The 27,413-nt window shown below is 46.5% G+C and overlaps 1 protein-coding gene across 1 annotated transcript in view; it reads left to right on the top strand.

Moving 5' to 3' along the window:
- Positions 1–27,413, top strand: part of LOC144595456 (interleukin-13 receptor subunit alpha-2-like) — a 60,801-nt gene that overhangs the window by 24,956 nt on the left and 8,432 nt on the right. Inside the window, exons 2-8 of the mRNA XM_078402964.1 lie at positions 6,533–6,680; positions 15,201–15,358; positions 18,573–18,711; positions 19,400–19,520; positions 19,613–19,791; positions 20,205–20,344; positions 25,195–25,336. Of these exons, the coding sequence (XP_078259090.1) occupies positions 6,593–6,680; positions 15,201–15,358; positions 18,573–18,711; positions 19,400–19,520; positions 19,613–19,791; positions 20,205–20,344; positions 25,195–25,336 (967 nt within the window). The 5' untranslated portion in view covers positions 6,533–6,592. The remainder of the gene's footprint in view (positions 1–6,532; positions 6,681–15,200; positions 15,359–18,572; positions 18,712–19,399; positions 19,521–19,612; positions 19,792–20,204; positions 20,345–25,194; positions 25,337–27,413) is intronic.

Raw genomic sequence — 27,413 nt, forward strand, 5'->3', positions numbered from 1 at the left:
CACAAAACTGTGTCAATAAACAAGAAACCGCTATGACTCCCTAGCGCGTACATGCTCACGGGTACTTCCTATGTTCACCACACTCCTCACCGCTTTCCCCCTCCCCCTTCCCCATCCCATCAGCTGCGTGCGTTTCAGACGATCATCTCAGCCCAGAGAAGATTGCATTCTGCCTAAGATGGACACAAAAAGCTGAAGTAACTCAGCGGGACAGGCAGCATCTCTGGAGAGAAGGAATGGGAGACGTTTCGGGTCGAGATCCCCTCATCAGACTGGTTAGGGAATAAGGGAAACGAGAGATAGAGAAGATGACGTGGAGAGATAAAGAACAATGAATGAAAGTAGACACAAAATGGGTCAGGCAGCATCTCGGGAGCGAAGGAATGGGTGACGTTTCGGGTCGAGACCCTTCTTCAGTCTGAAGAAGGGTCTCGACCCGAAACGTCACCCATTCCTTCTCTCCCGAGATGCTGCCTGACCCGCTGAGTTACTCCAGCATTTTGTGTCTACCTTCGATTTAAACCAGCATCTGCAGTTTTTTTTCCTACCTCCACTGACAGCTCGTTCCTTACACCCACCATCCTCTGTGAAAAACCTGTCCCTCGGGTTTCTATTAAATTCTGCCCCTCTTATCTTAAACCTACGTCCTTTGCCGTTTGATTCCCCTAATCTTGGTAAAATACTCTGTGCATTCAAAATTCCTTGTGTCTTCTTGTCAATGGAGGGGAGTTCACGCTGCCTATTTCCCCAGTGCCTTCGTACACTTCTATACGGTCACCACTCAGCCTCCTGCGCTCTGGGGAATAAAGTCCCAGCCCACTCAACCTCTCCCGATGGTTCAGCCCATCGAGTCCTGGCAATATCCTCGTAAATCGTCTCTGTGCCCTATCCAATTTAGCAACATCTTTCCTGTAACATGGTGCCCAGAACTGAGCACAATGCACTCTTCGTGTGTAAGAAGGAACTGCAGATGCTGGTTTAAACCGAAGATAGACACACCAAATTGGAGTAACTCAGTGGGTCAGGCAGCATCCCTGGAGAAAAGGAATAGGTGACGTTTTGGGTCGAGAACCTCTTCTTCAAACTGAGAGTCGGAGGAAAGGGAAACGAGAGGTATAGACGGTGATGTAGATAGATGAATGAAAGATGTGCACAAAAGTAACGATGATAAATAAAGGAGACAGGCCTTTGTTAGCTATGGGCGAGGTCAAAACGAGTACAGACAATGAGACTCAACAAGACGACTTTGAACCTGGTATGACTTGGGTGGGGGAGGGATGGAGAGAGAGGGGATGCAGGAGTTATTTGATGTTAGAGAAATCAATTTTCAAATTATTGGGCTGTAAGTTGCCCAAGCGAAGTATGAGATGCTGTTCCTCCAATTAGCCTCACTCTGACAATGGAGGAGGCCTGGGTCAGAAAGGTCAGTGTGGGAATGGGAAGGGGAATTAAAGTGTTTGGCGACCAGGAGATCAGGTAGTTCCAGGCGGACAGTTTAGTTTAGTTTAGAGATACAGCGCGGAAACAGGCCCTTCGGCCCACCGAGCCCGCACTGACCAGCGATACCCGCATATTAACACACGAGGGATAATTTATACTTACGCCAAGTTTACAAACCAAAGCCAATTAACCTGCAAACCTGCACGTCTTTGGAGTTTGGGCGGAAACTGAAGATTTTGGAGAAAACCCACGCAGGTCACGGGAAGAACGTACAAACTCCTTACTGACAGCACCCCGGATCTCTGGCGCTGTAAGGCAGCAACTCTACCGCTGCACCACTCTGCACCCCTGAATCAATGCCACCCTGAATCGGACTGGGTGAATGTATTCAGCAAAACCATCGCCCAGTCTACGTTTGGTCTCACCGACGCACAAGAGTCCACACCTCGAAGAACAGATATAGTAGATGAGGCTGGAGGAGGTGCATGTGAACCTCTGCCTCACCTGAAAGGCAGAAATATGCATTGTGTAAGAAGGAACTGCAAATGCTGCTTCAAACTGAAGATAGGCACAGAAAGCTGGAGCAACTCAGCGAAATATGAGATGCTGTTCCTCCTATTTGCATTTAGCCTCACTCTGACAATGGAGGAGACCAAGGACAGAAAGGTCTGTGTAGGAATGGGAGAGAGAATTAAAGTGTCTAGCAACCGGGAGATCAGGTAGGTTCAGGAGGGCTGAGTGAAGGTGTCCCGCGAAGCGATCGCCCAGTCTGCGTTTGATCTCGCCGATGTATGAGAGTCCACCTCTTGAAACTCTCCTCTATTGTCAGAGTCAGGCTAAACGCAAATCGGAGGAGCAGCATCTCATATTTCACTTGGGCAGCTTACAGCCCAGTGGTATGAATATTGGTTTCACTCACCCCACCCAAATCACACTAGCTTCTCATTTTCACCCAACAAGCACCCTGTTTCATTTACCATCGATAATTTTTGCATACCTTTCATTCATTGTTTAGGAGAAAAAAAACCTGCAGATGGTGGATTAAATCGAAGGTAGACACAAAACATCACCCATTCCTTCTCTCCCGAGGTGCTGCCTGACCCGCTGAGTTACTCCAGCATTTTGTGTCTACCTTCGATTTAAACCAGCATCTGCAGTTTTTTTTCCTACCTCCACTGACAGCTCGTTCCTTACACCCACCATCCTCTGTGAAAAAGCAGGAACGGGGTACTGATTTTAGGTACTATCACAAAGTTTAAGAAACAATTAAATAGGGACACGAATACCATAGGTTTAGAAGGATATGGGCCAAACGCCGGCAGGTGGGACTAGTGAACATGGGGCTTGTTGATCGGCATGGGCAAGTTGGGCCTGTTTCCACACTGTGTGATGCTATGTCTCTAAGATTAGGTCATATAGTCATAGAGTCATAGACATAGAGTGATACAGCGTGGAAACAGGCCCTTCGTCCCAACTTGCCCACACCGGCCAACAATGTCACAGCTACACTACTCCCACCTGCCCGCCTTTGGCCCATAACCTTCCAAGCATGTCTTATCCAAAGCTCCAAATCTATGAAGGGTAGGAAAGCTTCATCTTAACACTTGATTAAAAATGTCAGTGTAACATTCAGTATTAGCACTAATTTGACTCCATACAGATCTTCCAAAGGAAAATGACTGCGTACTCTGGATATCTGCAGTAATGTACAAATGTTCAAAATCTGGCCGAATCCTTGGGGAAATATTATTTTATGCATGGTGCCTATAATGGGAATAACATTTTTGGAATTCCTTTCGGCCCTATTTATCGAAGGGATGAAAGTTTACTGCTACAAGATCAGGCGGGGTATTGGTAAGAAAGCAGCAGATACAATCAGTAGACTGCTATCTGCAAAGTTAGTGATACAACCATGCCAGTAAGATATGTAAGTTACTTTTACCTCTGCATATAGATGATATCTTTTGATTTTAATCTGACACTAGACCAAGTGGACTCGTTGGGCCCAAACTACTCCTGCATTCCTCTCCTCCCCATTCCCTCCTCTCCCTCCCTCCCCCTCTCTCCCACCCCTTCTCTCCCTCCCCTTCTCTCCCTACCCCTCTCTCCCTCCCCCCCTCTCCCTCCCCCTCTCCCTCCCCCTGTCCCTCCCCCCCTCTCTCCCCCCTCTCTCCCTCCCTCCCTCCCTCCCTCCCTCCCTCCCTCCCTCCCTCCCTCCCTCCCTCCCTCCCTCCCTCCCTCCCTCCCTCCCTCCCTCCCTCCCTCCCTCCCTCTCCCCTCTCTCTCTCCCCCGCTCCCTCCCTCTCTCTCCCTCCCTCTCTCTCCCTCCCTCCCTCCCTCCTCCTCCCATCTCTCCCTCCCCCTCTCCCTCCCCCTCTCTCTCCCCCCTCTTCCTCCCCCCCTCTCCCTCCACCTCCCTCCCCTCCTCCCTCCCCCTTTCCCCCCCTTCTCTCCCTCCCCCTCTCTCCCTCCCCTTCTCCCTCCCCCTCTCCCTCCACCTCCCTCCCCTCCTCCCTCTCCCCCCCTTCTCTCCCTCCCCCTCTCTCCCTCCCCTTCTCCCTCCCCCTCTCCCCCTAGGTTTTCCTCTCCTGCATTCATGCAGCACCCTCTCCTCCCCCACCCCCCCTCCCCCCCACTCCCCCCTCCCCTCTGCCCCCTCCACCCCCCTCCCTTCCCTCCCTCCACACCCCTCCTCCCCCCCACCCCTCCCCTCCGCCAATGGATATTTTTTAAGGTGTAGATCGACAGATTCTGGATTAGTACGTGTGTCAGGGGTTATAGGGAGAAGGCAGGAGAATTGGGTTAAGAGGGAGAGATAGATCAGCCATGATTGAATGGCGGAGTTGACTTGATGGCTCTTGCAACTTATGACCTCATGAAAAGTACATTGCGGGAACGGGCATCTAAGTACCAAACATAATGCCAAGTAAATTCATCTCATCAGTTTGCACATGATCAGTAAACCCCCCCCCCCCCCCCCCCCACCATCATATTCCCAGTATATCCATGTGCTTGTCTGAAACGCTCTTTAATGGCAATATCATATCTGCCTCGACCACCATCCCTGACTGCGTGTTCCAGGCACCCACCAGTGTGTTTAAAAAATGCTGGAGGCAGCCTGGTGGCGCAGCGGTAGAGTTGCTGCCTTCCAGCGCCGGAGACCCGGGTTCGATCCTGACTACGGGCGCTGTCTGTACGGAATTTGTACCCTCCCCCCGTGACCTGCGTGGGTTTTCTCCGAGATCTTCACTTTCCTCCCACACTCCAAAGACGTACAGATTTGTAGATTAATTGGCTTGTTAGAAGTGTAAATTGTCCCTCGTGTGTGTAGGACAGTGTTAATGTGCGGGGATCGCTGGTCGGCGTGGACTCGGTGGGTCGAAGGGCCTGTTTCCACGCTGAATCTCTAAACTAAACTAAACTAAACTAAACTAAACTCAGCAGGTGAAGAACAGTTGCGACCTGAACGTTACCCATTCCTTTTTGTCCAGAGATGCTGCCTGACCCGCTGAATTACTCCAGCATTTTGTGTCTATCTTAGAGATGAACTTGGTGAATTACTCTTATGTAGAGTCAATATGAACTCAATGGACCAAAAAGACCTTCCTTTCGTGATGCACTGTAGCTATTCGGTGATTTTATTTTGTAATAATCACACTTGGTCTGTAAAACTGGATTGCACAAAATGACACATGCTGCTCACGTTCAAAGGCAAGAGGGCATAGGTTTAAAGTGAAAGTGGGCAAAGTTGAAAGGAGATGTGCATGGCGCACTGGAACACGCTGGCTGGGATGGTGGTAGAGGCGGGTATGATACTGCCGTGAAATAGGGTTTCAGGCAAGTACACGAACAAAAATGCACAGAACTATTGGACTGCCGAAAATGCCATCTATGAAGGGTGGGAAAGCTTTATCTTAACACTCGATTTAAAATGTCAGTGTAACATTCGGTATTATCGTTGCTGGATATATATCTGCAGTAATGTACAAATGGTCAAAATCTGGCCGAATCCTTGGAGAAATATTATTTTATGCATGGTGCCTATAATGGGAATAACATTTTTGGAATTCCTTTCGGCCCTATTTATCGAAGGGATGAAAGTTCACTGCTACAAGATCGGGTGGGGTATTGGTAAGGAAGCAGCAGATACAATCAGTAAACTGCTATCTGCAAAGTTAGTGATACAACCATGCCAGTAAGATATGTAAGTTACTTTCACCTCTGCATATAGATGATATCTTTTGATTTTAATCTGACACTAGACCAAGTCAAGTCAAGTCAAGTCAATTTTATTTGTATAGCACATTTAAAAACAACCCACGTTGACCAAAGTGCTGTACATCTGATTAGGTACTAAGGAAAAAATGAAACATACAGTAGCACACAAACATCACAGCACATACAAAACAGTTCACAGCGCCTCCTCAATGGGCCTCAAACGCTAGGGAGTAGAAGTAGGTTTTGAGCTTGGACTTAAAGGAGTCGATGGAGGGGGCAGTTCTGATGTGGAGAGGGATGCTGTTCCACAGTCTAGGAGCTGCAACCGCAAAAGCGCGGTCACCCCTGAGCTTAAGCCTAGACCGCGGGATAGTGAGTAGCCCCAAGTCGGCCGACCTGAGTTAGAGAGGTGGGTTAGAAGATTTTTGATATAGGGGGGGGAATGTCCATTTAGGGCTTTATATGTGAATAGGAGGAGCTTGAAGTTGATTCTGTACCGTACAGGGAGCCAAGTGGACTCGTTGGGCCCAAACCACTCCTGTATTGGTGCAGCACCCTCTCCTCCCCACTCCCTCCCCTCCCTCCCCCCCTCTCCCTTCAAATGTTACGTCACTGTCATCGTCCGTCCTGAAAAGGGCGCAAGCCTCCGGCGACAATCAGTGGGAGCCATCACTTGCACAATAGACGGTGGTGGCAGCAGAATGAGGTCAGGGCACTTCCAGTTTTCAGCCCCGCGATGTGGATGCTTCTGCAATGGGGCCACTGTGACCCACTTACTAACTGAGCGTCAGTTTAACAACAAGCAATATAACTCAATCCGTTTGAAACTCTGTTCTCAATTTAATAACGTCGTTTTATTTCCTTTTATTTTCAGAGCTTTTTATTACCCAAATTGTCATTTCTGAACTGACAGTGTTGCATCGTGATCTCCATCATGATCCTTTTAACTGCTTCTCTTGCAATCTTCTTTGCATTATCAAATGGATCAAAAGATAATAGTCCAGATCACACAGATAATCGTAGTAAGTATTGACCATTTATTTAATAAAAAGTTTGTTTGCCTGTTTTGTTTAAGCCAAGTTTCACCTTTTGTTTCACCTCATTTCTACATACATAGTCATTGGTTCATAGAGACTTACAGCATGGAAACAGGCCCTTCGGTCTAACTTGCCCACACTGGCCAACGTGTGTCATCTACACTAGTCATACCTGCCTGCGTTTGGGCCATATCGCTCTAGACCTGTCCTATCGATGTACCTGTCTAAATATTTCTTAAACATTGTGACAGTCCCTGCCTCAACTACCTCCTCTGGCAACTTGTTCCATACACCCACCACCCTTTGTGTGAAATAGTTACCCCTCTGGTTAGACAATAAACAATAGGTGCAGAAGTAGGCCATTCGGCCCTTCGAGCCAGCACCACCATTCAATGTGATCATGGCTGATCATTCTCAATCAGTACCCCGTTCCTGCCTTCTCCCCATACCCCCTGACTCCGCTATCCTCAAGAGCTCTATCTCGCTCTCTCTTGAATGCATTCTATTAAATGGTTCCCCCCTCACCTTAAACCTTTGTCCTCTGGTTCTCGATTCCCCTACTCTTGACAAGAGAATCTGTGCGTCGACCCGATCTATTCCCCTCATGATTTTGTACAGCTCTATAAGATCATTCCTTAATACTTAGATCTGTTGTTTTAATATTTCCTTGCCACAGAGTAAATAGTTTTTGGACATATATTAAAAGTGTTGATGGAAGTTATTAAATCCGCCACTAATTGATAAGGAAGGGTGGTTAGGACGAACTGAGGGTGGAGAACCTCAAACTGGATGTACCTTTCACTTGCCCGCTCTTTTCCCACCCCATCCCACCACCTCTTTCTACCACCTATCTCCTCCTCGTTCCATCAGTCTGAATAAGGGTCCTGACCCAAAATCTCACCTGGTTCTTGATTCACTCACTCTAAAAGACTCGGTGCTTTCACACTATCTATTTCCCTTGTGATTTTATGTATCTCTGTTAGATTACTCTCAGCCTCCTGAACTCCATGGAATAAAGACAGAGTCCTGCCCAACTTATCTTGACAGATCAGGCCCTCGAGTCCGACCAACATTCGTTCTAAATCTTCTCTGCATCCTTGCCAGCTTAATGATCACTTTCTATATCTCAGGAGTCACCTTATCTATTCCACGTATGTTTCTATACACTTCTGAGATCACTCCTCGGCTACCTACTCCTCAAGAATACAGTTCTAGCCTCTCTCGATGGCACAGATGGAGCATTGGTAGCTTATTGCAAAAAACAAACACCGGGAATTCATTATTATTGTCACGTAACAAGGCACAGAAAAAAACTGTATGCTATCCAGTCAAAACGGCGGCACGGTGGCGCAGTGGCAGAGTTGCTGCCTTACAACGCTTACAGCACCAGATACACAGGTTCGATCCCGACAACGGAGTTTGTACATTCTACCCGTGACCGCGTGGATTATCTCCGAGATCTTCAGTTTCCTCCTACATTCCAAAGACGTACCGGTTTGTAGGTTAATTGGCTTGGCATCAATGTAAATTGTCCCTAGTTTGTGCAGGATAGTGTTAATGTGCGGAGAACGCAGGCCGGCGCGGATTTCGTGGGTGGGCCAAAGGGCCTGTTTCCATGCTGTATTTCCAAACTGAACTAAACTAAACTAAAACAAGCCGTACACAAGTACAGCAAGTAGTGCAAAGAGAAAAATACCAGCGTGCACAGTATGGTATTATAGCATTACAGTTACAGAGAAAGTGCAGATAAAAATGAGCAAGGGCCACAGTGAGGTAGGTTGGGAGATCAAGACTGTACTCTCAGCTTATGAGAAATTCATTCAGTGGTGTAGGAACAAATGGACAGACCATGTGGAATTGGTGTTCGTAGAAATGGCCGATTTATTAAAACTGGTGCACACTTGGAAACCAGTTAAAGCTGATCTCCTGAGTGTGACTTTGTTACAGCTTTTACATTCTCAGCTGACAAGATTACACAGAAACTCGATGAACAGTAAAACTAGGCCTCGGTTACAGAACGGAGGTTACAGAAAAGCTTAATTAGGTAACAAACTATGTCTTGATAGAAACATAGAAACATAGAAAATAGGTGCAGGAGTAGGCCATTCGGCCCTTCGAGCCTGCACCGCCATTCAATATGATCATGGCTGATCATCCAACTCAGTATCCTGTACCTGCCTTCTCTCCATACCCCTGATCCCTTTAGCCACAGGGGCCACATCTAACTCCCTCTTAAATATAGCCAATGAACTGGCCTCAACTACCTTCTGTGGCAGAGAATTCCACAGACTCACCACTCTGTGTGAAAAAAAACTTTCTCAGACTACAGACTAAAATGTCTAACTTAGCTGACTGTAGATCTAATTTTCTGTTACAAAGATGGGTGCACACTATAACATAATAAAGTTCCAGAGACTTGTGTGTCGACACTACTGCACTCCATGTCTCTACTTTTAGACTTTGTCTTCGGTTCCCAGTCATCACATTAGCACAATCCACATCCCTATTTACTAGCATGCACTATTCTACCCCCTGCAACAAGTAGTCTGATAGTAAGGGGCAAGAAACTGCTCTTGAATCTGGTGGGACGTGCTTTCAAACATCTGATCCTTCAGCCCAAAGGGAGAGGGGAGAATAATAATAATAATAATAATAATAAACATTTATTTTTTATAGCGCTTTTCCAAATGCTCAAAGACGCTTTACAAAAACAGTCAAGACATAAAAACAAACAGACAAACTATCCTGAGAAGAGGGAGTGAGTGATCTTTGATTATTTAGGCTGCTTTCCCAAGGCAACATGAAGTTTTGTTTAGTTTAGTTTAGAGATACAGTGTGAAAACAGGCCTTTCAGCCAACCAAGTCCACACCGGCCAGCGATCGCCGCACATTAACACTATCCTATACACATTGGAGCCAATTTACATTTATACCAAGCCAACTAACCTACAAAACCTGTCCTTCGTTTGGAGTGTGGGTTTTCTCCGAGATCTTCCCAGTCTAAAAGTAGAGACATGGAATGCAGTAGTGTCGACACACAAGTCTCTGGAACTTTATTATGTTATAGTGTGCACCATCCTTGTAACAGAAAATTAGATCTACTGTCAACTAAGTTAGACATTTTAGTCCGTAATCAAGACATAGTTTGTTACCTAATTAAGCATTTCTGTAACCTCCGTTCTGTAACCGGGGCCTAGTTTTACTGTTCATCGAGTTTCTGTGTAATCTTGTCAGCTGAGAATGTAAAAGCTGTAACAAAGTCACACTCAGGAGATCAGCTTTAACTGGTCTCCAGGTGTGCACTAGTTTTCATAAATCGGCCACTACTACGAACACCAATTCTACATGGTCTGTCCATTTGTTCCTACACCACTGAATGAATTTCTCATAAGCTGAGAGTACAGTCTTGATCTCCCAACCTACCTCACTGTCTCAAGTGTCTACCGCTGCGCCACCATGCCGCCAACTCTTAAATGAATGTGAACAATCTATTCACATGACAGGTAGCTAATTTAGGCGACACAGTGGCACAGTGGTAGAGTTCGATCCTGACTACGGGTGCTGTCCGTATGGAGTTAGTATGTTCTCCCTGCGACCTGCGTGGGTTTTCCCCAGGATCTCTGGTTTCACACTCCAAAGATGCACAGGCTTGGAGGTTAGTTGGCTCAGTATAATTGTAAATTTCCCCTAGTGTTAGTGTGCGGAGATCACTGGTCGGCGTGGACTCGGTGGGCCGAAGGGCCTGTTTCCGTGCTAGTGGAGGAAAATAACTGCAGAAGCTGGTACAAATCGAAGGTATCACAAAATGCTGGAGTAACTCAGCAGGTCAGGCAGCATCTCAGGAGAAAAGGAATGGGTGACGTTTCGGGTCGAGACCCTTCAGACTGATTCAGTCTGAAGAAGGGTCTCGGCCCGAAACGTCACCCATTCCTTCTCCGCTGAGATGCTGCCTGACCTGCTGAGTTACTCCAGCATTTTGTGATACCTGTTTCCGTACTATATCTTTAAACTAAACTAAACTAATCTAAGCTGATTAACACGGTCATCCCGAGCAGACTGGTCACCAAACTTTCCGACCTTGGATTTTCCCAAACCATCTGCCAATGGATCAAGGACTTCCTGACCAACCGCCCCCAGACCGTCAAAATAGGCCCTCACCTCTCCTCCACCATTACACTGAGCACCGGCTCACCACAGGGCTGTGTGTTGAGCCCCATCCTTTACTCCCTCTACACTCACGACTGCGCCCCCACCCATCCCACCAACACCATCATCAAGTTCGCGGATGACACGACTGTGGTTGGACTCATCTCAGAAGGAGATGAGACAGCCTATAGGGATGAAATCCAAAGGCTGGCAGCATGGTGTTCAGTGAACAATCTGGTCCTGAACTCCTCCAAAACAAAGGAACTTATAATTGACTTTAGAAAAACCAGTGTAGATTACGACCCACTCTACATCAATGGGGTCTGTGTGGAAAGGGTACCAGCTTTCAGGTTCCTGGGTACGCACATCGCAGAGGATCTTACCTGGTCTACCAACACCATCACCACAGTAAAGAAGGCACAGCAGAGACTCCACTTCCTGAGGATCCTCAGGAAAACCAACCTGCAGGAGAAGCTCATGTTGTCCTTCTATCGCTGCTCCATCGAGAGTGTGCTGGCATACTGTATAACCACATGGTATGCCAGCTGCTCAGAAAAGGACAGGAAGGCCCTTCAGAGGGTCATCACGACGGCCCAGAAGATCATCGGCTGCTCACTGCCCTCCCTGGAGCACCTGTTCAGCCTACGCTGCCTCAGTAGAGCAGGCAAAATAATAAAAGATCCATCCCACCCCGGCCACCGTCTGTTTGTTCATCTGCCCTGTGGTCGACGTTTCAGGTCGATCAAATCCCGAACAAACAGACTTAAGAACAGTTTTTACCCCAGGGCCATACGAGAACTGAACACTACCTTTGCACTAGGCAACACCGTTAAAAAATCTTGTACTTAATATAATTGTATTTAATTGTATTTATGTATTTATTTGTTTTTGCATTTATTGCATATATGTTTGTACGCACCGTCAGGATTGGCTATTTTTTAATTTCGTTGTACTCGTTGCAATGACAATAAATGAATATTATTATTATTATTATTATTATTATTATTATTATTATTATGATGGGGCCTCAATTCTCATATTGGCCATGACTGATAAGGCTGCCTTTTCTGGGACTATATGAAAATGCCAACATTGTAAATGATTATCTAGAATATGCCAAACCTAACTTTTTACAGGAAACAGAAGATGTGTTAGTGTGAACAGCAGAAACTATAAGATGTACTTTGTAGATAAAAGTAGATAAACAGATGGATATTGTACCACAACTGTAGTAACAGGGAGAGGTCAAGACAGGGAAATGCTGAAATTATAAAAATATATATGCTTTGTGAGTTTAGCCTGTGAGCAAAAGGTGTGAGAAGAAATGTGGAACTGCACGATGTCACAACAGAATGAAATGTGGAAGAGGCTTAAAATAAGATGGGGATGAGAACATTCAACTGAGGCTGCTCTCAAGGATAATTGAGCAACTCCACAAATCCTTCTACTGACGTCTAGAACAGGTCACCCATTCTTGCTTGGGGCATTCTTCCTACCAGAGTGTAAGGTTCACTGTACAAAAACCTCAATCCAAACTCTTCGCACAAGTTCACAAGTTACAGGAGGAGAATTAGGCCATTCGGCCCATTGAGTCCACTCCGCCATTCAATCACGGCTGATCTCTGCCTCCTAATTCCCATTTTCCTGCCTTCTCCCCATAACCCTTGTCACCGGTTCTAATCAAGAATTCGTCTATCTCCGCCTTAAAAATATCCACTGGCTTGGCTTCCACAGCCCTCTGACAATGAGTTCCATAGACTAACTACACTCTTACTAAAGAAGTTCCTCCTCACCTCCTTTCTAAAAGAGCGCCCTTTAATTCTGAGGCTGTATGACTTCTGGTCCTAGACCCTGCCACCAGTGGAAACATCTTGAGCCTTGCTGATACTTGTATGTAGTTGGCAGTGGAGCAGCGGTAGGGTTGCTGCCTTACCGTGCCAGAGACCCGCGTTCGATTCGGACTACGGTTGTTTGCCAGTACGCGTTCGATTCAGACTACGGGTGTTTGCCTGTACGGAGTTCGTACGCTCTCCCCATGACCTGCGTGGGTTTTCTCCGGGACCTCCGGATTCCTCCCAAACTCCAAAGGCGTGCAGGTTTGTGGGTTAATTGACTTGATATAATTGCACATTGACCCCGGTGTGTAGGGTAGTCCTTGTGTAGAGGGATCGCTGGTCGGCGTGGATTTGTGGGCCGAAAGGCCTGTTTCCACGCTGTATCTCTAAACTAAACTATAAAGTTCCAGGAAAATGCAGCCTTATTAGTCACGGCTGACATAAGAACTGTGGTCCCACCAGCTCTCAAGTGAATGTGAACAATCTATTGAGATGACAGGAAGACAAAAATGGTTTCTTCTGTTATCTTGGATGGTGGTATCCCTTCTGTCAACGTCATTAGAAATCGAACATGTGGAATTTGCTTTGTGCAATTTATCTTGTAGCAGTGCATCAATTTGAAGTCAGGTATTATTTGTGTTGCCAGGACTCGAGGGTCTGAGCTATAGGGAGAGGTTGAGCAGGCTGGGATTCTATTCTGTGGAGCGCAGGAGGATGAGGGGTGATCTTATAAAGGGGTACAAAATCATGAGAGGAATAGATGGGATAGATGCACAGAGTCTCTTGCCCAGAGTAGGTGAATACAGAGGACATAGGTTTAAGGTGAAGGGGAAAAGATTTAATAAGAATCTAAGGGGTATCTTTTTCACACAAAGGGTGGTTTGGCGTATGGAATGACCTTCCAGAGGAGGTAGCTGAGGCAGCAACTATCCTGGCGTTTAAGAAACAGTTAGACAAGTACATGGATAGGACAGGTTTGGAGGGATATGGGCCAAAAGCAGGCAGGTGGGACTAGGGCAGATGGAACAATAGACAATAGACAATAGGTGCAGGAGCAGGCCATTCGGCCCTTCGAGCCAGCACCGCCATTCAATGTGATCATGGCTGATCATTCTCAATCAGTACCCCGTTCCTGCCTTCTCCCCATACCCCCTGACTCCGCTATCCTTAAGAGCTCTATCTAGCTCCCTCTTGAATGCATTCAGAGAATTGGCCTCCACTGCCTTCTGAGGCAGAGAATTCCACAGATTCGCAACTCTCTGACTGAAAAAGTTTTTCCTCATCTCCCGTTCTAAATGGCCTACCCCTTATTCTTAAACTGTGGCCCCTTGTTCTGGACTCCCCCAACATTGGGAACATGTTTCCTGCCTCTAAATAGACAATAGGTGCAGGAGTAGGCCATTCGGCCCCACATGTTGGGCGGTGTGGGCAAGTTGGGCCGAAGGGCCTATTTCCACGCTGTATCACCCTGACTCTACTTTGAATAATGACACCACACGTCAAAAATTACATAAACGAGTTTGCGATGTTGTAGGATGGCATGAACGTGGAGGGTCAAACTATCAGCAGGTTTAGTTTTACAGATACAGCATGGAAACAGGTGCTTTGGCCCACCGAGTCCACGCCAAGCATTGGTCACCCTTTCGCACCAGGTCTCTGTTATCCCATTTTCCTATCCACTCCCCACGCACTGAGGGCAATTTACAGAGACCAACTAACCTACAAACCAGTTAGTCTTTGGGATGTGGGAGGAAAGGGGCAGAGATAGATAGATTCTTGATTAGTACAGGTGTCAGGTAGACTTGACGGGCCGCATGGGCCTAATCATGCTCCTGTCACTAATGAACGTGAGCTTAAACCAGAGCACCCTGCGTGGTCACAGGAAGAATGTACAAACTCCACACAGACAGCACCGGATGTTGGGATCGACCCTGGGTCTCTGGCGCTGTGAGGCTGCAGCTCTACAGGAGCGCCACTGAGCCACCTTGTGCTGGGATTGATGAACTGTACATGCCGTACAAAATACAAGACATGGTTCTGATCTTGACAACAAATCAAATAAAGTGACAGCATTTCCCTAGAAATTTGAAATAAAACAAAATGTTGGAAACACACTGCAGGTCAGGCAGCATCTGTGGAGAGAGAAGTTGAGTTTAGTTTAGTTGAGAGACCCAGCGCGGAAACAGAACCGCCGGGTCCGCGCCTACCAGCGATCCCCGCACATTAACACTTCCCTTCACACACGAGGGACAATTTACAATTTTACAAAGCCAAGTAACCTAAAAACCTGTTTTTCTCTGGGTTGTGGGAAGAAGTCGAAGATCTCGGAGAAAGCCCACGCTGGTCGCGGGGAGAACGTACAAACTCCGTACAGATAGCACCCGTAGTCAGGATCGAACCCGGGTCTCTTGCGCTGTGAGGCAGCAACTCTACCGCTGCGCCACCTGCAGTTGAGTTAATGTTTTCTGTTACTTTTGTTGTTGGCTTTGTAACAAACCATTGCCGTTTATTCTTTTGCAAATAGCTGATCTAAATCCACCGACAAACTTCAAGATTGTGGAAATGCAGCTTGGAGAACTGTCATTCTCCTGGGATAGTAATCTCACTGAAGAGACAATGACTCAGTTCGAAGTCAGATATATATATGCAGATAAATACTTTGATGCTGACCAGTGGGAAAATGTAAGTTCAATATCAACTCTTGCTGTTTTTCGTGCTAAAACCCAAATTGGTAAATGATTCTTTGGATAGACTTGGATGTGGCTTGGGTAGAATGGATGTGGGGAGGATGTTTCCACCAGTGGGAGAGTCTAGGACCAGAGGTCATAGCCTCAGAATTAATGGACCTTCCTTTAGGAAGGAGATGAGGAGGAATTTCTTTAGTCAGGGGATGGTGAATCTGTGGAATTCATTGCCACAGAAGGCTGTGGAGGCCAAGTCAGTTGATATTTTTAAGGCAGAGATCGATAAATTGTTGATTTGTATGAGTATCAGGAGTTATGGGGAGAAGGCAGGAGAATGGGGTTAGGAGGGACAGATAGATCAGCCAAGATTGAATGGCAGAGTGCACTTGATGGGCCGAATGGTCTAATTCTGCTTCTATCACTTATGACCTGATGACTTTTGTACCACAAGTTAGTAGAACCATTAGCTTATAAGGCACAAGAGGAGACTTTAAGTTTTAGAGATACAACGTGGAAACAGGACCATCGGCCCACCTAGTCTGTGTCGACCAGTGATCACCGCATGCACTAGCATTATTTACAATTTACAGAAGCCAATTAGCCTATAAAACTGTACGTCTTGGGTGTGTGGATGGAAACCGGAGCATCCGGAAAAAAACAATGCTGGTCACGGGGAGAATGTACAAACTCCATACAGACGGCACCCATAGTCAGGATCGAACCCGGGGCTCTGGCATTGTAAGGCAGCAACTCTACCGCTGCACCACCGTGCCACCCAGAGATGATTCAGCCTACTGCCTGTTGGCTGACCAAGAAAGACCTAACTTGGCTAGTCCCTCTTCCCAGCCAAGGGATTGTAGCTTTTAAGTTACGGAAGCTTGGGGCTCACTCAAGATAGCGGGAATGTATCTCGTACTTTTACAGTTTATTTGGATCTGTGGAATTTAGTTTGGTGGGAAAGAATGAGTACTTATTGTTCATCTGCATATGCCCCTTCTTTCCTGAGAGAAAGGTAAGGCATTTTCAGGTAAACAATAACTTTATCGATTAGAACGTAGTGACAAGGAACAGCAAGATGATGGTTTACAAACTAAAAGACATAAAGTGCTGGAGTAACTAACCTGGTTAGGCAGCATTCATGGAGAACATGGATAGGTGACATTTTGAGCCAGGACCCTTTTTTGGGCAGGTCCTTCTTCGGATGGGTCGTGACCCGAGATGTTACCTATTGATCTGTGATGTTATGATCTAGACCTAGGGTTTTGGCTCTGTGGAATTTGTCATTCTCCTTTGACAGCTTGGGTTTCCTCCGGGTGCTCCGGTTTCCTTCCATGTTCCAAAGACGAGTGGGTTTGTAGGTTAATTGGCCTCTGCGCATTGCCCCTGGAGTGTGGGGAATGGATGAGAAATTGGGATAACAGACAACTAGTGTGAATGGGTGATGAATGGTCGGCATGGGCACGGTGGGCCGAAGGGCCAGTTTCCATGCTGTATCAATCAATCAATCAATCAATCAATCAATCAATCGATCGATCGATTAATTTAATCGCAAAGAGAATTAAATGGGATCTGAGCCTTAAACTAAATAATCTTTCTTTCCATTTATTCCTTCATTGGATGTGTTCATCGCTGGGAGCAAGAGAAATTTTTGTTTCATCCATAATTGATCCAAACTGAGAAGGTATATCTGAGAAATATCAATGAATATCTTTAAGGCAGCGATAGATAGATTCTTGAATAGTATGGGTGCCAGGGGTTACCGGGAGAAGGCAGGAGAATGGGGTTAGGAGGGCGAGATAGATCAACCATGATTGAATGGTGGAGTAGACTTGATGGGCCGAATGGCCTAATTCTGCTCCTATCACTTATCGCCTGAAGGTAGTTAAGTGTGAACTGCATGACAGCGCCAGAGACCAGGGTTTGATCCTGACTGCGGGTGCTGTCCGCACGGAGTTTGTACATTCTCCCCGTTACTTTTTTTGGTTTCCTCCCACGCTCCAGAGACGAACAGGTTTGTAGGTTAATTGGCTTGGTATAATTGTAAATTGTTCCTAGTGTTAGTGTGCAGGAATCGCTGGTCGGCGCGGACCCGTTAGCCCGAGCGCCTGTTTTCCGCGCTATATCTCTAAACTAAATTAAACTCCTCACTGTCTGCTGAACCACAAGCCTGCCCGAGGTTCAAATCACCAATTCTAGATGTTCCTGTTGCACAGCTGTGACAACCTTTGATTTCAAAGGATACAATAATGATATTTCTGTTTCTTGTCTGTCAGAAAAAAAACGTGTGTGAAAGGTGCTTAATAATTCTCCACCGGGTGGCGCCGTCAGCGATGGCAGCCTCGCCAACAGTCTGTCTGTCTTTTCATCTTTTTTTGTTATTTTTAGTGTGTTTTAAAAGTATGTGTTAATGTTTGTTTTGTGTGGGGGGGTGGGTGGGGGGGTCGGAGGAAACTTTTTTTCAATCTCTTATCTTGCTGGAGATGCGATTGTTTTCCGGATCGTATCTCCGGTCGCTCTGTGGCCTAACATCGTGGAGCTGGCGGCCTTGCTCGGGGCTGATGTTGAGACCCGACTTCGCCATCGAGGAGTTTGCAGTCTCGGATAGAGACCGATGTCGGGAAGCACCAAACGACGCAGAAGGTTTTGACCAGCCCCGACCCGGGGTCAGATCGCCCGGCGCGGGGAGCTGAGATTCCCCCCCCCCCCCGATGCAGGAGCTTGATCGCCCTGACGCGGAGGGTCCAAACGCCGCCGGCTACGGGAGGAAGATCGCCCCGCCAACGGAAGGCTCGAGGCCCCCGACCGCGTGAGAACAATGAAGGGAAGAGGTTGAGCTTTTTTTGCCTTCCATCACAGTGAGGGATGACAATAGACAATAGACAAAAGGTGCAGGAGGAGGCCATCCGGCCCTTCGAGCCAGCACCACCATTCAATGTGATCATGGCTGATCATTCTCAATCAGTACCCCGTTCCTGCCTTCTCCCCATACCCCCTGACTCCGCTATCCTTAAGAGCTCTATCTAGCTCTGAGGAGGAGTCACTATGGTGGATGTTCATGTTAAAATGTAGTTTGTGTGTTCTGTTGCTTTTTATTGGTCTGACTGTATGGCAAATCAAATTTGAAAAAAAACTTGGCTAATAAAGTATAATTATGATTATGACGATCTGTTGAAGGATGATCTTCACACTAATTATTTTATCTTGTGTTACAGGAAGTCAGACTACTTGACCCAAAGCATATCCGCATGTTTGAATTACACAGGGGTGTTTCTGTACAAATTAAAAATGTGCCCACAGAAGGCGACAAATTCAAAGAAAGCAATTGGACTGTAATGGAGATACCATCATCAGGTAAGTTATGCATGATCATGCATCATACGTTCATAACATCATAAGGGATAGGAGCAGAATTAGGCCATTCGGCCCATCAAGTCTACTCCACCATTCAATCATGGCTGATCTATCTCTCCCTCCTAACCTCATTCTCCTGCCTTCCCCCCATAACCTCTGACACCCGTACTGATCAAGAATCTATCTATCTCTGCCTTAAAAAATATCCATTGACTTGGCCTCCACAACCTGGCCTTTCACTATTTCTGTGGTTTGATATTATTGTTACGTGTACCAAGATTTCCAGTGTACCAGTTTCTTCCCAGCTGTTATCAGGCAAATGAACCATCCCACCACAACCAGAGAGCAGTGCTGAACTACTATCTACCTCTTTAGTGACCCTCGGACTATCCTTGATCGGACTTTGCTGGATTTCCCTTGCATTGAACGTTATTCCCCTATCATGTATATATACACTGTAAATGATCGATTGTAATCGTGTGTTGCCTTTCTGCTGACTGGTTAGCACGCAACAAAAGCTTTTCACTGTACCTCGGTACACGTGACAATAAACTAAACTGAAATTGAACTGAACTGAAACAATGGTGTGAGACTTATCCTTGATTATGCTGGTTGATACAGATGATCCAGCATTAATATTAATAATGAAATATGTTCAATCAATGTACTATTTATATCATTGATACAGGTGATCCAGAAACATTAGCATCCAACGTTTCATGTGTTGTGTACAACCACACGTTCATGAATTGTACATGGCAATCTGGAAACAAAGTTCCAAATGGTACACATTATAAAATGTATTACAAGTAAGTATACAACATGAGAACATAACAATTTATAACGCCACATAGACTGGTGATAAATTCTTTCCACTATTTTTTAACCTTTTCTCTCCAAGACAGCAACACAACGTTACAAAATGCACTCACTACTATACAGACTTGGATGGAAGACAAGGCTGCCATATTGGTGAAAACGCGATTGATCCCAAAGAGTATGTCCTAATATGCATCAATGGATCAAATAATTCTTCATCGATTAAGCCCTATTACACGGATTTTGAACCACAGCTGATTGGTATGAAAAACATATGACTTTCGGTTGATAATTGGGCGGCACGGTGGCGCAGCGGTAGAGTTGCTGCCTTACAGCACTTGCAGCGCCAGGGACCCGGGTTCGATCCCGACTGCGGGTGCTGTCTGCACAGAGTTTGTACGTTCTCCCCGTGACCTGCGTGAGTTTTCTCCGAGATCTTCAGTTTCATCCCACATTCCAAAGACGCACAGGTTTGTAGGTTAATTGGCTTTGTATAAATGTAAAATTGTCCCGACTGTGTGTGTAGGATGGGGATCGCTGGTCGGCGCGGACTCGGTGGGCCGAAAGGCCTGTTTCCGCGTTGTATCTCGAAACTAAACTAAATTAAAGACCAAACTAATTGCATTAAACGGTCAAGGGATTGGGAATATCTATTTCTGTTCTTTGATTTTCAGAGATATACAATCCACCCTTCAATGTTGAGGTCTCGCCAAACCTGACCGTGAAATGGGAGACGCCTTCAGGTTACGAAATTAATGGGTATTGCTTTGAATACCAATTGCAACTCACGGAATTGGACGACAATAACATTGAGGTAAAGTAAGCAAACCCTTAAATTAGCAACAAGGAACCGCAGATGCTGGTTCACAGAACAAAGTCACAGTACTGGAGTAACTCAAAGGATCAGGCAGCATCCCTGGAGAACATTGACCCTTCAAAATGGTCCCGACCCAAAACGTCACCTATCCATGTTCTCGAAGGGCCGAATGGCCTACAGCACCTATTTTCTATGTTTCTATGTTTCTATGTTTCTCCAGGGATGCTACCTGACCCAAAGATAGACCCAAATGATGGAGTAACTCAGCGGGACAGGCAGCATCTCTGGAGAGAAGGAATGGGTGACATTTCGTAGAAACATAGAAACATAGAAAATAGGTGCAGCAGGAGGCCATTTGGCCCTTCGAGCAAGCACCGCCATTCATTGTGATCATGGCTGATCATCCACAATCAGTAACCTGTGCCTGCCTTCTCCCCATATCCCATGATTCCACTAGCCCCTAGAGCTCTATCTAACTCTTTTAAATTCATCCATTTAAATCCATTCATTTTGGGTCGAGACCATTTCTTCGGACTGAAAGTCATGGGAAAGGGGAATGGGAGGTTTAGACGATGATGTAGAGAGACATAGAACAAATGAATGAAAGATGTGCAAACAAGTAACGATGACAAAGGAAACAGGTCATTGTTAGCAGTAGCCAGGTAAGAACGAAAGACTCGGGTGGGGGAGGGATGGGAAGAGAGGGGATGCAGTGGTTACTTGAAGTTAGAGAAATCAATATTCATACCACTGGGTTATAAGCTGCTCAAGCAAAATATGAGATGCTGCTCCTCCAATTTGCATTTAGCCTGACTCTGACAATGGAAGGGGATCTAGGACAGAAAAGTCAGTGTGGGAATGGGACAAGGAAATTAAAGTGTTTAGCGACCGGGAGATAGAAACATAGAAAATAGGTGCAGGAGGAGGCCATTCGGCCCTTCGAGCTAGCACCGCAGATCAGGTTGGTCCAGGCGTTCTGACCGAAGGTGGTCAGTGAAAGTGATCGCCCAGTCTACGTTTGGTCTCGCCGATGTATAAGAGTCCACATCTTAAACAATGGATGCTGGTCCTAATTTTTGTCCCACAAATTAGGACCAGGATAAATCAATTCAGCCCCTTCAAGCATACCTCCCCATTCCTTACATTCGTGGCTCTTTTGGCCCTCATGTTCAATCTATCCACAATAACATCTCCATCCTATCTTCCCCTGTTCAAATCCCTCTCCACCTACGTCCAAGACACCTCACATGCTCTCCGTCTCCTCGATAACTTCCAGTTTCCAGGCCCCCACTCCCTCATCTTTACCATGGATGTCCACTCTACACTTCCATCCCCCACAAGGATGGTCTTGAAGCCCTCTGTTTCTTCCTCGACCGTAGAACCAGCCAATCCCCATCTACCAACACTCTCCTCCTCCTAGCAGAGCTAGTTCTTACCCTTAACAACTTTTCCTTTGACTCCTCCCACTTCCTCCAAACCAGAGGCGTAGCTATGGGCACTCGCATGGGCCCTAGCTATGCCTGCCTCTTTGTCGGGTACATCGAATAATCCCTGTTCCAGACGTACACCGGCCCCATCCCTGAACTCTACCTCCGCTACATTGATGACTGCATTGGTGCTACCTCTTGTACCCATGCAGAACACTGACTTTATACATTTCACCCCCAATTTCCATCCTGCTCTTAAATATACCTGGACTATCTCCGACATCTCCCTACCGTTTCTGGACCTCACCATCTCCATCACAGGAGACAGACTAGTGACTGACATCTACTACAAACCCACTGACTCCCACAGCTATCTGTACCACACCTCTTCCCACCCTGACTCCTGCAAAAAGTCTATCCCCGACTCCCAATTCCTCCGTCTACTCCGCATCTGCGCCCAGAATGAGGTGTTTCACACTAGGGCATCAGAGATGTCCTCATTTTTCAGGAAACGAGGCTTCCCCTCCTCCATTATAGATGAGGCTCTCACTAGGGTGCTCTTGCTCCCCCTCCCCCCATTCGTAACAAGAACAGAATCCCCCTCGTTCTCACCTTCCACCCCATCAGCCAGCATATCCAACAAATCATCCGCCAACATTTCCGTCACCTCCAACGGGATCCCACCACTGGCCACATCTTCCCATCCCCTCCCCTTTCTGCGTTCCGCAGAGACCGTTCCCTCCATAACTCCCTGGTCCACTCGTCCCTTCCTACCCAAACCACCCCATCCCCGGGCACTTTCCCCTGCAACCGCAGGAGATGCAACACCTGTCCCTTTACCTCCCCCCTCGACTCCATCCAAGGACCCAAACAGTCTTTCCAGGTGAGACAGAGGTTCACCTGCACCTCCCCCAACCTCATCTATTGCATCCGCTGCTCTAGATGTCAACTTCTTTACATCGGTGAAACCAAACGCAGGCTCGGCGATCGTTTCGCTCAACACCTTCGTTCAGTCCGCCTTAACCAACCTGATCTCCCGGTGGCTGAGCACTTCAACTCCCCCTCCCACTCCCTGTCTGACCTTTCTGTCATGGGCCTCCTCCAGTGCCATAGTGAGGCCCACCGGAAATTGGAGGAACAGCACCTCATATTTCACTTGGGCAGCTTACAGCCCAACGGTATGAACATTGACTTCTCCAACTTTAGATAGTTCCTCTGTCTCTCTCTTTTCCCCCCCTTCCCCTTCCCAGTTCTCCCACTGTTTTCCTGTCTCCACCTATATCCTTCCTTTGTCCCGCACCCCTGACATCAGTCTGAAGAAAGGTCTCGACCCGAAACGTCACCCATTCCCTCTCTTCTAGATGCTGCCTGACCCGCTGAGTTACTCCATCATTTTGTGATACCTTCGATTTGTACCAGCATCTGCAGCTATTTTCCTACACTATCCACAATACCATTTCACTCTTTGCATTATCAAGAGACAATTTCTACCTTATTAAAATAGAGTGAATTTCACATCAAGGGAATGGAACAGTGGAATAAATTAAAGGGCAGCAAAATATGAAGCTGCAATTTTAAAGGAATCTTCGCCGTTATCCAAATTTTCTGCCAACGAGTAATATATTAGACAATTGTAAATTGGAGCTGCTGAGAATTCAAGGCATAGAATCAAGCCATGGGACCTATCATGATCAATGCTGGTGTTTCTATCCATTTCCACGTGTCTCTTTCTCCACATTTCATCTCGCCCTATCAGTATGGCACGGCACTTTATTTCTCACATGTACCGATGTACAATGAAATGCATTTCTGTATACAGTTCTGTATGCAAGTATCACTATTCATAAGCACTTAGATACATCTCAGATACTGTACAAGCGTACCGCAGTATCGCAATAGACAATAGACAATAGGTGCAGGAGGAGGCCATTCGGCCCTTCGAGCCAGCACCACCATTCAATGTGATCATGGCTGATCATTCTCAATCAGTACCCCGTTCCTGCCTTCTCCCCATACCCCCTGACTCCGCTATCCTTAAGAGCTCTATCCAGCTCTCTCTTGAATGCATTCAGAGAATTGACCTCCACTGCCTTCTGAGGCAGAGAATTCCACAGATTCACAACTCTCTGACTGAAAAAGTTTTTCCTCATCTCCGTTCTAAATGACTTACCCCTTATTCTTAAAGCCTGAAAACTGTCACGTCCAGGTTCAGCAGCAGCTTCTTCCCTACAACCATCAGCCTACTAAACACTACAACCTCCAATGAGACAGTGTACAGAGTTAGCAGGTTGGCGCCATTTCCAAGTCCCAGTTGTTGCAAGTACAGGTATCTTGACCCGACCATGAAGGCCTGTTGTCCTGTTGGCGTTGCATGGTCAGCCCGGCCAAGCGTAGCCCACAATACAGGATGTCCCGACTAACACCAACAGTTGGAAACACTAGATACAATGCAGAAACAGGTCCTTCGGCCTCCTGAGTCCGCGCCAACCAGTGATCACCCCGTACACAAACACTATCCTGCACACCAGGGACAATTTAAAATCTTTACAGAAGCCAATTAACTTACAAACTTGCACATCTTTGGAGTGTGGTAGGACACCAGAGAGCCCGGAGAAAAACCACATGGGTCACAGGGAGTACGTACAAATTCTGTACAGACGGCACCCGTAGTCAAGATTGAACCCGGGTCTCTGGCGCTGTAAGGCAGCAACTCTACCGCTGCTCCACTCTGCCGCCCAGTATAGAGATGTTTTACCTGAGGTATTTCCAGTACATTCTGCACATGTGCAATCATAAACCAATACCACTATTATGCTGACATTATGTCGAAACTACCGAGTGAACTACCTAATAGAATGACACGGTGGCGCAGCAGTATAGATGCTGTCTTACAGTTCCAGAGACTCTGGTTTGGTCCTGACTACAGGTGCTGTCTGTACTATCTGTGCTGTCTGCTCCCTGTGACTCCGTGGGTTTTCTCCGGGTGCTCCGGTTTCCTCCCACATTCCAAAGGCGTGCAGGTTTCTAGGTTAATTGGCCTCCATAATTTGCCTCCAGTGTGTAGAATGGAACTAGCATAGGGGTGATCGCTGATTAGCGTGAACTCGGTGGGCCAATGGGCCTGCTTCCACACTGTATCTCTAAACTCTAAAATCTCTGGAGAAGCAAGTTACACAGTCAAACAATTCACCTGGTTAAAACCCCCCATCTTGTAGGTTTCAATTTATTGACCCTCGGACTATGTTTGCTCGGACTTTACTGGCTTTTACCTTATTCCCTTATCGTGCCTCTGCACACGGTAAATGGCTCGATTTTCATCACGCGCTGTCTTTCCGAAAGCTTCTCACTGTATCTCAGTACACGTGACAACAATGAACTGAGCTAAAAAAAACGCGACTAATTGCTTTCACTTTCTTTCAGTTCTTCCATGTGAAAAAAAACACCACGTTTATCCTCATTAATGCCAACTCGTTGAAACGCTACTCAGTGAAAGTGCGAATGAAGCTGAAATTCTGCTTGGAAACCAAGTACTGGAGCGACTGGAGCAATGAAGCATTCTTTGGTATGGCTTCGTCCTTCGACCGCAGTCTGTCATTACATCCAAATCTCCATTCATCTTTTTTTAACAGTCACGGGAGATTTCGCAGCACTGGCACTCTCCACCATTGGTGCCTAGAATAATATTTATTGAAACTTCATTGAAACCTACCGAAGGCTTGGATAGAGTGGATGTTTTCGTTAGTGGGAGAGTCTTAGGAACAGTGGTAATCGGCCCAGAATTAAAGGACGTTCCTTTAGGAAGTTGAGGAGGAATTTCTTGAGTCAGAAGGTGGAGAGTTTGCCTCAAGACTTCACTGCCACAGAAGGCTGTGGAGGCCAAGTCAAAGGATAAGAAAATAACTGCAGATGCTGGTACAAATCGAAGGTATTTATTCACAAAATGCTGGAGTAACTCAGCAGGTCAGGCAGCATCTCGGGAGAGAAGGAATGGGTGACGTTTCGGGTCGAGACCCTTCTTCAGACTGATGTCAGGGGGGCGGGACATCGGTCCGAAGAAGGGTCTCGACCCGAAACGTCACCCATTCCTTCTCTCCCGAGATGCTGCCTGACCTGCTGAGTTACTCCAGCATTTTGTGAATAAATACCAAGTCAAAGGATATTTTTTAAGGCAGAGATATACAGATTCTTGTGCGGGTGTCAGGGGGTTATGGGGTGAAGGCAAGAAAATGGGTTAAGAGGGAGAGATAGATCAATCACAATTAAATGGCGGAGTAGACTTGACGGGCCGAATGGCCTAATTCTGCTCCTATCACTTATAAACTTACACACTTTATCACATCATAATACGAATGGGAGGCTAGTAAAACAATTAAAAAAATAATTCCATGCCTCGTGGTGGGTAGGCGATATTCCTGTAGGAAATGCGTAGGAAGGAACTGCAGATGCTGGTTTACACCAAAGATGTACACAAAAAGCGGGAGTCACTCAGCGGACCCGAAACGTCACCTATTCCTTTCCTCCAAAGATGCTGTCCGACCCGCTGAGTTACTCCAGCTTTTTTTGTGCCTAATTTCCCTTCAGGAAATAGTTATTGGAATTATTCGCCCGTCCCCAAAACAAAATGGATACATGCTGTCGATAAGACATAAAAGCAGAATTCGGCCCATCGAGTCTGTTCCGCCATTTGATTGATCTTTCCCTCACAGCCCCATTCTCCTGTCTACTCCCTGAAACATTCGGCGCCCTTGCTCGTCAAGAACCTATCAATTTCCACCTTAAACATACCCAATGGATTGACTCCCACAGCCGTCTGTGGCAATGAAATCCACAGATTCAGCACCTTCTGGCGAAAGAAGTTCCTCCTCAACTCCATTCTAAAGATACATCCTTTTATTCTGAGCCTGTGCCCTCTGGTGCAAGACACTCCATCTACTTCTTCTAAATTGTTGTATTGGCTCTTCAAAAGCAAAACCTTTGGATTATTGTAGAAACTATTGTCCGGCAAGAGGCGTTAAGGGGTTCATAAGTTCTAGGAGCAGAAATAGGCCATTCGGCCCATCAAATCCACTCCGCCATTCAATCTTGGCTGATCTATCTCTCCCTCTCAACCTGATTCTCCTGCCTTTGCCCCATAACGAGTTAAACAACAGGATCGCAGCATGACAGGTGGACCGTTGAGTTCATCATTATTTCTGTGCCGATCCTTTGAAACAATTGTTCACTTGGTCGTTCTTCATCACCTCCAGCTATTTTTAACATTGACCAATCTTGGTTTGACTGCGGGCAGGTAACAAAATTAATTGACTTTAAATGTCGGCCAATTGCCTTGCTGGGAAGGGTTCAGTCATCAGATCAAGCATTCTGGAAATGATTATCAATAAAAATGGTGTCTGAAGAAGGGACTTGACCTGAAACGTCACATGACCTGAAATGTTCTCAGTCAGGGTTGCTGCCTGACTCACTGAGTTACTCCAGCATTTTGTTCCCTTAAGCATGACGTTTGATGGATGTAGCCATAGATTTAACACGAGTTTGCAATATGTAGCCGACAACAGAGCCTAAACCAGTTTAGCACTTTTAGCAAGACACTAGACCAAGTTGGGCCCAAACCTCTCCTGCATTGGTGCAGCACCCTCTCC

This window comes from Rhinoraja longicauda, chromosome 7 (genome assembly GCF_053455715.1).
Source record: "Rhinoraja longicauda isolate Sanriku21f chromosome 7, sRhiLon1.1, whole genome shotgun sequence".
Taxonomy (NCBI): Eukaryota; Metazoa; Chordata; class Chondrichthyes; order Rajiformes; family Arhynchobatidae; genus Rhinoraja; species Rhinoraja longicauda.